Source organism: Hyperoodon ampullatus, assembly GCF_949752795.1.
Source record: "Hyperoodon ampullatus genome assembly, chromosome: 2".
In the NCBI taxonomy this organism is placed as follows: domain Eukaryota; kingdom Metazoa; phylum Chordata; class Mammalia; order Artiodactyla; family Ziphiidae; genus Hyperoodon; species Hyperoodon ampullatus.
The window spans coordinates 9121192-9132771 of NC_136915.1; the positions used below are offsets into that span (position 1 = coordinate 9121192).

Here is an 11580-nt window from a genome sequence, read left to right on the forward strand (position 1 = left end):
AAGGTCAGTCCTGCTCGGGCCAACCTCATCTTCGCCCTCAATGGTAACAGGCAGGTATCCCTTCACCCCTCAGAGCCAGGGGAGAAAAGGGAAGGCCGAGGGCTCCACCACGCACAAAGGTTCAGACACCTTTAACCCTTAAGAGGCACTTTCTCTCTCTCGAGCCACGGGAACGGAGACAACTGTTTCAAAAAGCAGCGCTGTAGAAAAGGGAGCTCAGCTGAGCTCTCGGCTAGAAGGAGGCGACAACTATTAGGTTTCAGTCCAAGGTCCATCCAGGGGCCAGTGCCTGGCAGGGCAGTGGTCCGCCCCTTCATTCCCGAGTGGGTCGTGCCTGGCTGCCAACGCCTTGGAGGTGGAAGGCTGCAGCGCCTTGACGCTGCCATGTCTCCTCTGCAATCCCACAGAGCCCACTGCCACGTTCGCTTTGCTTGTCCTCCATAGGCCCCAAGAGCAAGGTCACTGGCGGTCCCAGGCTGGCTCCTAGGGGCTCCGTCGGCAACAACGCTTCTCAGGGAGGATGCTTTCTGCCCACGTGCTCCTCTGGGATGGGGCTGCTTCCCACCGGAGCACAGACTCTCCGCTAGGCAGGGAACACCTGGCTCCCGTGTGGGGCGGACTCCGGTCCAGCCAGAGCCTGGAATCCTCACACCAGTCTAGCTGCCATCATTGTGTCAGGGGGTGGGGGGAAGTGAAGGAGAACGGGGGTCTCCCAGAGAACCAGGACGGAGAGGAGGAAGGCGGGACACAGTGGCCTCGAGCTAAGGGTGTCAGGGCTCAGGGTCACGGCGCCTCCGTCTCCCTCTTGTTCTGGGGGGGCCTGTTGAGAAGCTCAAACGTGTCTTCCACCACCTGCCACAGGCAGCTGTCGAGCGGGAACTCGTTGTCCACCAGGTTGACCAGGAAGTAGTTGTCGTGGATGTACTGGATAATCATGCGGGACGGAGACTCCTCCTCATACAGCTTGCCCCACTGCTCGATCCACAGGGCGAAGGCCTCGTCCTGCACACACGCACAGGCACGTGTGCGCAGACACACACGGAGACACCGGCACACACACAGACAGAAAGACACAGGTACATACGTGGTCCCACATACAGACACAGAGACACACACTCAGACACGCCGGCCAGGTTAACAGGGCTGCCCCAGGGCCAGGGCTCCACACTCAGCACCCCAAGGGCCTCTGCTGCTGCCCAACAAGATGTTTCCAAGAACAGAACTTGGCCCACTGCCAGTGCCACCCCTGCTCCCCAGCCCAGAAGTAAACACCATGAGTCAGAGTCAGGGCGCTGCCAGCCCTGGGGGTGCGGCCCCCAGCCGCCCCGCCCGCCCGCCCGCGGCTCTGGAGGTGGGCAGGGCAGGCCTGCTTACCCCCCTTACCTTCCAGAACATGAAGCTGACTGGGTCCACCACTGTGGGCTGGATGATCTCTCGCCCAGGGAAGATGCCCCAGGTGACAGCGTTGGGCTGCAGCTCGGGGGCGTTGGTGATGTTGTCACCCTGCGGGGCGGGGCGGGGCGCGGTGGTTAGGGGCAGCCTTGGGGTGCAGACAGCTCCGCCCCTCCTCCCGCCGTCACTGCCCCACCCCTGCCCAGCCTCTGCAGCTCTGTGACGGCAGCGAGCCTGAAACCCAGACGTCATCCCGGGCTTTGCCTTCCTCCTCCTGTGCTCCAATCAGCTTCACGCCCAGCGGTGCTGCTCACTTCGTCTCGTGTCTAGCCTCGTGTCTAGCCTGGCCAGGCCTCTCTTTGCTACCCAGACCACCAGGGCTGCTGACTCTAGTCTCCCCTGGCCCTGTTATCCACACAGTTGTCCCCTGGGACCTGCCCAAAATAAAACATGGAGCCAAGGCTCCCTCTTGCCTATACGGGAAAACCCCAGTTCCAAGCAGGACAATGGAGACCCCTGAGGACCTGGCCCCGGCTTAACACTTCAGCCTCACTCTGACCCCATTTGGCAGCGATGCCTTTGCACGCCCTCTGCCCTTTCCCTGGGATGCCCTTTTACTCCTCATCCTTAAAGATTCAGGCCACACAGGAACTGTCCAAACACCTCCCCTGATCTCTCAAGCTGGACGTCCCTCCCTTGGATCCCCAGCTTCTTCCTATGCTGAACTTTACTGTTATAAAGTGCAACTGCTTACACCTATTCATAATTATTCACTGATGGCTTCCCCCGCTAGGCTGGGAGCTCTCGGAGGGCAGGGGCCTGGCTCTGTCTGCATATCCATCTGGCACGATGCGTGGCCCCACTGGGCACTCCCTGACTGCTGAATGGTGGAGTAAACGTGGTGCCCTCACCCCGGCCCTGCTGAGCGCCCTTTGACCCGGGGCCAGCCCACCTTCACATCCACGATGTGGTAATTCACCCGGAGCTCGTACTTCTTCAGCACCTGCAGAAGTGCCTCCACTGTCTCTCGGGAAGTGAAGAACTCTAGGTAGGCCTGCGGGAGGGAGACAGGTGCCATCACGTAACCCCCAGTCCTTGCTGGACGCCTTCGCTGGGCGCTGCTGAGTGGGCCACGTGCTCTGAAACACCAGACGCCTGCCCTCCTGACCGTCCCAGGGAGGCATCCACGAGGACACTCGTAGCAGAACACTTAAGGCGTCGGGACTAGTGGTGGCCACTAGCTGGGAGGTGAACCCACAAGCAAAGGGAGGGGAGCAGGTACGTGAGGTTTCTCGGTCTGGACAGGTCTGAGGGAAGTCTGCCAACCCTCCGTCCAGTTGGGAAAGGTTCCATGGAGAAGTCGCTCCAGAAGCTGTACAGGGGGCCCAGTTTGGCAAGCAAGGCAAGAGAGGCCTGACACACCCCATCCCCCTATCTGCTGGGTGGAGGGCTTCTCCAGCACCACCTGGCCACCAGGGATTAAGCTGGGCTTATTTAAATTCACTTCCCAGAGCCCTCAGGCTTTAGTTTAGAATGTAATTTTAACTCCAGCAGCCCCAGGAGAAAGGGGTCCACAAGGAACAGTAATAATAGCTCCCAGTTAGGGGATGCTTCCCACGTGCTAAGCACTTTATGTGCTTTGTCATGTTTCATCCCCAGAACACGACGTGACATATCTCCATTTTACAGAAAGGAAAGCTGAGGCCCAGAGTGGTCAAGTGACCAGCCTACCCAGGTCTGTCCGACTCCGAGCCTGAGATCGCATCCACTCTGATCCCCGGCCGCTCAGAACAAAGAGCCCCTGAGACGAAGGCCTCTGTCCCCAGCCCCGGGGAACCCCTGCAGGCAGGTCAAGGGAGGGCAGCCCTGTGTGTCCCTGCCACACCTTCTGGAAGACGTAGCCCCCGCCGGGGCCCCAGCCAACGATGGGGTCAGAGGACGGCTTCCCGTTGATGCTGGGCTGCGAGTTGATGGTGAGGATGCCCCGCCGGTTCACTCGCAGCAGCTCCTCCTTCATCAGGCTGGTCTCGGCCGCCAGGGGCTCATCATTCCAGGGCAGGCAAGTCACCTGGGGAGGGTAAGCCGGGCTGGGTCCCTCCCTCTCACGGTCCCCATCAGAGGCCCAGCCTGTCTCTGCTTCCGTAAGCCCCTGCCAGGCACCCCACGTGGGGACCCCCCAACTCACCCTCTCCCTTTGCTGAGGTGCCACCTCCAGGCACAGCGATGAGGCTCAGGGTGGGGCAGTGACGCCCGCGTCTGGCCCCTGGGGTGAGGGGAGGTACCCGGGGATCCCATCCCAGCAGCACTCACTTTACAGCCGTTCTGGTTCGGCTCTCCAGAGAGGTAGCGGGCAAAGACTTCAAAGACACTTTCCTCACTGGTCAGCTCCTCCCCCCACATCTTCAGCAGCTCTTCCTTTGGGGACTTGCTCTTCAGGTAGAAGAGGTAGTAGTCCTTCAGCTCCCCAAAGGCCGGAGAGGAGGAATTGCCCCTGGCGGAGGAGGTGCCCGAAGGTCAAGGCACACCCCTGACCTTGGACTCCAGAGAGAAGCATCCACCTGCCCCAGGGGGGCATTCCTGTGAATCCTGTCCCGAGGGCTCCACCATGATTGGTCTCCCTCCTCCCAAGAAACAGTTCATTTGCAATGGCTCACCAGCGGCCGTTGGGGAACTCATCCCACTCCTGGGTGCGATAAATGTAACTCTTTGGTCGGGAGGCCCAGAAGATGGGACGGACATCTTCCTCTCGGCGCTTGGGGTGGGCACTGATGGCCCAGGGCAGGGGACGTCTGGGTGAGAATGGAGACAGAAAGGGTCAGGGCTTGGCCAGAGGGAGGGGGCACCACTGAACCTGGGTTCTTCCATCTTGACTCGTAAACGTCAAGCCGGATGGCATTCCCGCTGAGATTGGAGCCTAAGGGTGCCACTAGCCACGGCACAGACATCCCTCTGTGCCCCCGTGGCAGCCAGCACTGCCAGCTAGGGCGCGCTCATTCTGACCTCCCTGCCCACCCGACTCTCCTCTGTGGCTCCAGGGCCTGAAGTCGGGGCCACTGGCCTCACCTGGGGTCCTCGATCCACATGCCCAAGCGCTTCAGCACCTCTGTGGTGGCCACCTCGCGGTTCAGGGTGTAGAAGTGCAGGCCCGGCACCGAGCCGCTTGCCAGAAGCTCCTGGCACAGGCTCAGCGCCTGCTCGATGCCGTAGTTGCGGATGGCAGCGTCGTTGTCTTTGATTGGCTCGATCACGTCCTTGATCCGCTGCGGCACCTCCAGCTTGGACAGCTTTACAAGCTGCCGGAGGGAGTGGTAGCCCTGCCCAAGACACAGGGGGCTGTGGGTCCCATCTCCCTGCCCGTCTCTCACCCCAAATCCTTATCCCCCCACCAGGCCTCCTGGCTCTGTAGTGTGACACAGACTGACCCAGGAAAGTCAGACCATATTGTACCAGCACTTTTTGTACTCTGCAGGGTGCAGCAGCTGCCCACAGCATTGCTGCCATTGGTCTGAGCCGGCCCTTTGGCCCCTAGATGTATCTATTGATAAATGGGGGTCATCTAAGCCAGTGGTTCCCAAGCCTGACCGATCACCAGAATCGTCTGCCAAACTTCAGGAATGTACCAATTCCCAGGTCCCACCTCAGATCTATTAAATCAGAACTTCTAGGCATGGGATCTGGAAATCCATGTTTTAAAAGAGCTTATTAAATGATTCTGGTGACAGCCAAGTTTGGGAAACATTGATTTAACCCAAATTTATAATGAGAGTAATAATCCCTTTTAGTGACACTTATCAATAAGCCCCTCCAACAGTTACTGTTGCTATTTTGGGGAGACATAAGAGGTAATCAAAAGAGGGTGGCGGGGGCTCCCCTGGTGGCGCAGTGGTTGAGAGTCTGCCTGACGATGCAGGGGACACGGGTTCGTGCCCCGGTCTGGGAAGATCCCACATGCCGCGGAGCGGCTGGGCCCGTGAGCCATGGCCGCTGAGCCTGCGCGTCCGGAGCCTGTTGCTCCGCAATGGGAGAGGCCACAACAGTGAGAGGCCCGCGTACCGCAAAAAAAAAAAAAAAAAAAAAAAAAAGAGGGTGGCAAGACAACATTTTGCAAGGTCTAATGAGCATCAAAGAAGAACTTTGGTCTGAACTCGGCACTTCAGGTTCACTTTGGCCTGAACCAAGGCCCTGGCCTGTGCTAGGATGGGGGTGGTGGGAGTCCATGAGCCCTCTCGGGACCCTCACCTGAATAGGGAAGATCCCGGGGAGGATGGGGCAAGTAATGCCCATCTCGGAGCAAGCCTTGACAAAGCGGAAGAAAGTGCCGGCCTCGAAGAAGAGCTGGGTGATGATGAAGTCGGCTCCCGCGGCCACCTTCTCCTTCAGGTACTTCAGGCTAGCCTCAAAGCTCTCTGCGTCGGGGTGGCCTTTGGGGTAACCTGCCAACAGGGATGACAGTAGGGAGAGACTGGCTCCACCTGCTCAAGGGGAGTGATGAAGCAACCAGAGAGCCGGGAACGGAGAGCTCCGGATCCATACCTTCCAACCCCACAGCACGGACAGGCTGAAGCGGTGATGGCTGGGCTCACCTGATGCACCCCTCAGCCTGGAGGTGACCGATCCTCGGTGAACGCTGCCTTAGAGCCACCCTCCCAAGAGTGGGGATGGATTGCCCCCAAACACCCACACTGTCCTGCAATCAGCCAGGCCAATCTGGCCTGCACTTTGTGGCCACAGAAGAGAGGACATGCTACATTCACACCGGCCAGGCAGCTTTGGGGTAATGGGCTTGACTCTAGGTACTGGATTAAAACAGTGCTTGTAATTTCACATTAAAATTACTCAGGGGTCCCAGACAGTGCAAAGTCAGAAACCACGTTACACAAGGAATAAGTGAAGAGAGTAGAGATGTTCTGCTTGAAGAAAAGAACGCAGAGAATACGGTAACTATTTCTAGACGCCCACAAGTCTGTCATCTTAGTCGAGTTCCTCATTCATCATATTCTGTGCTGCTTCGGATGGCAGGAGGAGGATCAGTTTCAGAGAGCTGCCTGACAGTGGAACGAGCAACCCCACAGAGGAATGGACTCCCAAACAATGCGGCAGGGCGATGACCCTGTGCCGGGGATGCCTGGGAGGCGGGGCCAGACGTCCCCTAGGTTCCTGACTAGCTCCAGGAACGGGTGTGCTCCCTTCCCTAAACGACTGAACTTACTAGTGGCTCTGCCTGCACAGGAAAGACCACAGGCCTTAATGAACTACAAGCAGGGTGCCGGCTTCCTCAGCCTGAGGCCAGGGCAGGACCCCAAGCCAGGAAGGGGCAAACCTGAACCCACACTGTTGGGTAACCTGGCTGCTTTGCTGTGATAATGCAGTTTCGTTCTTAAGAAACCCTGAGTCATCAAAACTGGATATAAAAAGTACTGTTTCGGGGATGGGCGTGGGAGGATTAAACACTAGAGCTTTATACTTTCAATAACAAGGCGATTTTTCCAGCAGAAAATTTCAGAAACAGAGGTTTTAATAGTTGAAACTCTACAAAACCTCAACAGCACCCAACAAGTCCAGCAATTGCTTACATTTGGGTTTTGCTCAGTTTTACTATATTCCTGTCCTGTCACGGCCAGCTGGGTGCCTTCTAATCCACCGGTCCTCTTTTTCATCCACTTTACCATAAGCAAAGCACCAAACCGTTCAGCAACTGTAAGCTCACAGCTCTGCTGGTTTCCCCTGGTGACCGTCCAATGCCCACCACACGTGGGCACATTCCCCAATCAACCGACTGTCTCGTGGCCACACGACCAACGACACTTGAATTCCTACCTCCTCAGCGGGGCCTCCTAGACTCATCCACCTCAACGCCCTCTTCTCAACACTAAGAAGAGCGGACATGTACATGGGGGCCTGGGGACGCAGCCCAAAGTCTCCACAACAAGTCATTTCCTTGAAGCCACGTGGCTTGTATTTTTAAATTCAGATCACTTTGATTTGCTACTCTATAATGTAGCCATGTTTATTTTAATATGATATGATTTTCCCCAAAATATTTGAGAAAAATTGTCATGCCAAGGTGATATGTCAAATTAATCCCCGGACTTCCTGTGTCCCTGGCACACACTGCCTCACCACACCCAAGCCCCCATTTGAGAAGCTGAAGGCCCAGACCTCATGAGTCGGGGCAAGAGGGAAGGCCACGCCATCTGTTTCTAGCAGGTGAACCTTGCCTCCTGGCTGTAGCTAAAGAAACTAGAGTTGAGCCGATGCAGTTCTCTCTCCTGAGGGTTTGGAACTGATGCTGAGACCTGTCAGTCTGGGCGAGTCAGGAGCAGGCGGCGGGTCACATGTGTACCGTACGTATCAGAGACAGAAAAAGCGTACGTATCAGGTCTACTGGATGAGGCATGAAGCAGCGGGGGGTGGGGGATGGGGGGGCAGAGAGAATGAGGGAGGGCCTTGGATTCTGCCCGCCTCCTGGTTCCAGCGCTTAATGAGGTCTGATGCCATTTCCTGACCTTGTTCTGAGATTCCCTGCCCCCGGAACCTTAATAAATATACCTCTTTTGTTTAAAGAAGAATAGGGCTGGGAAGCAGGCTAAGAGCAAGAAAAGGCAGAGGAAGGGACTTCCCTGGTGGTCCAGTGGTAAAGAATCCGGATGCCTTGCAACGCCTAAGATCCCACATGCCACATGCCGTGGGGCAACTAAGCCCACGAGCCACAACTACTGAGCTCGCACGCCTCAACTAGAGCCCGCGTGCCGCAAACTACAGAGCCCACGCGCCCTGGAACCTGTGCACCACAACTAGAGAGAGAAAACCCGCAAGCCACAGCTAGAGAGAAGCCCGCACACCACAATGAAGAACCCGTGTGCCGCGACGAAGACCGGACGCAGCCTAAAATAAGAAAGAAAAGAAAAATAAATAAATAATAAAAATTAAAGGCAGAGGAACGAAAACTTAAGGGGTGGTGGCACGCCTGGATGGGTAGCGGATGACAGAATGATGGGAGGGCAGACGCTGTTTGATTCACCCCCGCACCTCCGTCACCCGGCGCAGGCAGGCCGGCGGTGCGCTGAGCTAGAGGGGCCTGACCTGAATGCCATGCCGAGGGGGCTCTCTGTGCCTCTCCTTCCTTCCCCTCTCCGATCCCACCCACTGGGATACCCCAGCCTCTCACCTGCCACACAGACATCGAAGTAGTCACCAAACTCGCTTCGGATGTGCTTCACCAAGTCTACGGCATAGTTGAAGCCTCCGTCCTCCTCTTCCCACTGGTCACCTATGGGGTCTGCGGGGTTGGAGGTCACAGTGCTGGGTCTCACCCAACCTCCAGGTAGCCTCTCTGTTCCTTCTCCCCCCACACCCAGGACCGTGAGCGCCTCAAAGGCAGAGCCTTCATATTACTCAAGTTGGCGTCTCCGCTTTCTAACGCAGCACTTGGTAAACAGTGGGAGGGAAGACAGCAGCCAACCCATCAAACAGTCCCTGAGCGCCGACTCCGAGGGCCCTGTGCTGGCAGCAGCAGACAGGGAGCAGCTGCAGCTCTGCGTTCAGCCTGGAGCATCGGCGATCCCTTCCCTGCTCACACCTGGGTGTGTCCACACGCCCTCACCCAAGCCCATGGCTTTTTCTCCCACTCCCTTGGAACCCTCGCCTCCCGGGAGAATCTTCCACTCATCTCGAGTGAGAAGTGGTCTTTCGGGTGGGGAGCATGAGGCCACAAGTCCCCACCCATCAGGCTCCCACTTCTCACACTCGTGTGGCCCAGTGACAGTGCGCGCCAGAGGCATAACCAGCTATTCTCACTCCTAGGACACGTGCCAGAGCTGAACTCTTCGACTGGGCCAAAGGCCAGGTGCAGCCAGGGATCGATTAATTGCTTGATTAATTGATTAACTGATTGTGTACATCGGGACAGAGGGTTATCAGGCACTGGCCGCAGGCCCAACTGAACTCCTACTGCGAGGTCAAGAAGCGGCTCCATCTGTGTGTTGCCCAGGGTCCTCCGGTCCCACACTGCCTATCGATGCTACTGGTGGGGACGGGACCCTGAGTGTACTCAGTGTGGGACCTGAAGAAAAGGAAAGGACCGTTCCAGGGACAGAAGTCTTCAGGAAAGCAAGACCCCAGAGAGCAGAGTGCGGGCTCCACACCTCCCCTCAGCGCCAGAATGTTCTTCAGGCCCAGACGCTTGGCCTTGTGCAGGTGGCCCGTGATCTCTTCCCGGCTCTGATGGCAGCAGGTCATGTGCAGGATGGTCTCCAGGCCACAGTAGTTCACGGCGGTGCTGGCGATCACCATGGACGAGGTCTCCTTGTCTGAGCCAGGGTCCCCTGCTGGATGCCAGGTCACATCTATGAAGAGGGGACCACCTGCCCCCATCCGGTCAAACCTGTAGGGAATTTCTTTCTGAAGAGGGGCTCCTGGGGGTACATCACCCTTCACCACCTTCCCATGGGGTCTGGGAGTTAGAGAAGCATCACATGCAGGCTGGAATCAGACCGACCTGCATTCATATCCTGGCTTTGCTACTCACTAGCTGTGTGATCTTGGGAGAGTTCCTTGATCTCTCTGAGCGTCAGTTTCCTGATTTCTATAATGTGGCAGAGGACAGTGCCTACTTCATAGTAATACTCTGAGGATATCATGACAGATGGCTCCACAGCTCTTAAAAGAGCGCTGGGTACACGGCAAACACGCAATCAATGTGCTGTCATTATGATTACTCTTACTGTGGAGATAATATATAATGACAGTGAAACCAGTTTGCGTGACAGCAGCACTTTGGACTTTTCAAAGTGCTTGCACATTTATTATCTCGGGTGAGTTAAGACATTTCAATGGTCAAGGGTTCGGGGAACCCTCAGAGTGGCAAGCAGGGCCTCATTCTAGGGACAAAGAGGGTCAGCAGACACAAGTTTCTTCCCTGCCGCCCCCCAGTTCCGGTGCAGCAGCCAAGAGTCCTGCAGAGCACGGCCACATTTCCATAACTAGAATCAAGAGCTATACGTGCGCACATGCGCTGTGTTACAGGTTATAACGTGGTGCATTGAAACATCTTTGTGCCTTCAAACTTCACAACCTTGGGAGTGACACATAAGAAGTGCAAGCGATAAAAAGCATAAACTTTAAAAAAGGAACTGCGATTCATCAAGTGCTAACATAATCCGGTTGGCATTTCTAGATTTCTAGATGCATAATCCAAATTCCTAACTTGCTGAAAATGTTCTCCAAGCCGCCGTTTTGTAACTTCCTAAACTCTCCTCACGATCCAGCCCCAAGTTCCGCCCAAGAATTTAGTCTGAGAGAATCAACATTTTTAGCACATGGAAGAGAGTGTCTAAACATTCCAGGTGCTTGGAGGGGCTTTTACAGACAACAGAAGCTGCGTATCAGAGGATCTACCCTGGCTTTGCTTTTTTCCACCCCCTATGGCTGCCTTTTCCTGCTGGGTCAAAGTGCAGCCCAGCCTCGGGGCTGACAGTTCATCTTTTCCCCCTGCCCCCATCCCCCGGTCTGGCCCGACTCCTTATCTTGCGTTGACTCACCTTGAGATGAGATTGACAGCTCCCTCAGCAGTTCGAGGAGGGAAGAATTCTAGGGAGAACCACTTGTCACCAGATTCCATCCTCCGCTTCATCTTCTCCCTGAGCCTCTCGTGGCGTTCAGGGTCCAGCACGGGTGTGGAGCACCTTGAACTATCCTTGGAGCTCTCGCTGCCACTGCTGCTGCCCTCCAAGCGGGGGCTGGGGCCGCCATGCTCTCTGGGTTCGTTCACCATGGCCGAGCTCCTGCTGCACGGGGTGAGGCAGGGGGCGTGAGACGGCAGGCAGGCAGCCGAGCCCCAGCAAGGCAGGGTCAAGCGAGAGATGCTGCATTTCCACGCAGGAGGAAGGCCGGTGAGGGTACGGGTGACAACGCGCCCACCCAGTGGCTCCACACGCCAGTTACGACTGTCTGCGCTGCCTCGCTCCAAGCTTTGCCCTCCGCTGCTGCCTGATTCCGCGTATGACAGCCCCCACCCAGCACAGAACCATGCTCCTTCAGCCCGTGGGTCCTCCGTGACCGCTACCTGATGGAGGGTGGCACTGAGAACCTCGCGCTGCCAGCCTCCCAGGCCCGCATTCCCAGGGAGGGGCAGCAGTGCCCCGCCGGGAGGACCTTGGGTTTGGGACGGTCCATCTCTGCCAGTGTAAA

General features: G+C 56.8%; 1 protein-coding gene across 2 annotated transcripts; it reads right to left on the reverse strand.

The window, feature by feature from the left end:
• Positions 1-105: 105 nt before the first annotated feature.
• On the reverse strand, positions 106-11580 carry MTHFR (methylenetetrahydrofolate reductase; the record flags this gene model as incomplete). 2 transcript variants are annotated; one of them, XM_079698364.1, is made up of 12 exons in its annotated part: positions 106-1002; positions 1384-1503; positions 2345-2446; positions 3278-3460; positions 3703-3883; positions 4047-4181; positions 4456-4706; positions 5632-5825; positions 8561-8671; positions 9537-9775; positions 10932-11177; positions 11456-11580. In XM_079698364.1, the coding sequence occupies 12 exons, from the start codon at positions 11563-11565 to the stop codon at positions 784-786; spliced, it is 2091 nt and encodes a 696-aa protein (XP_079554490.1). In that variant the 3' UTR covers positions 106-783. The 2 variants fall into 2 exon arrangements, with proteins under 2 accessions (XP_079554490.1, XP_079554489.1); XM_079698363.1 differs by having other exon boundaries at positions 10932-11174; positions 11456-11565.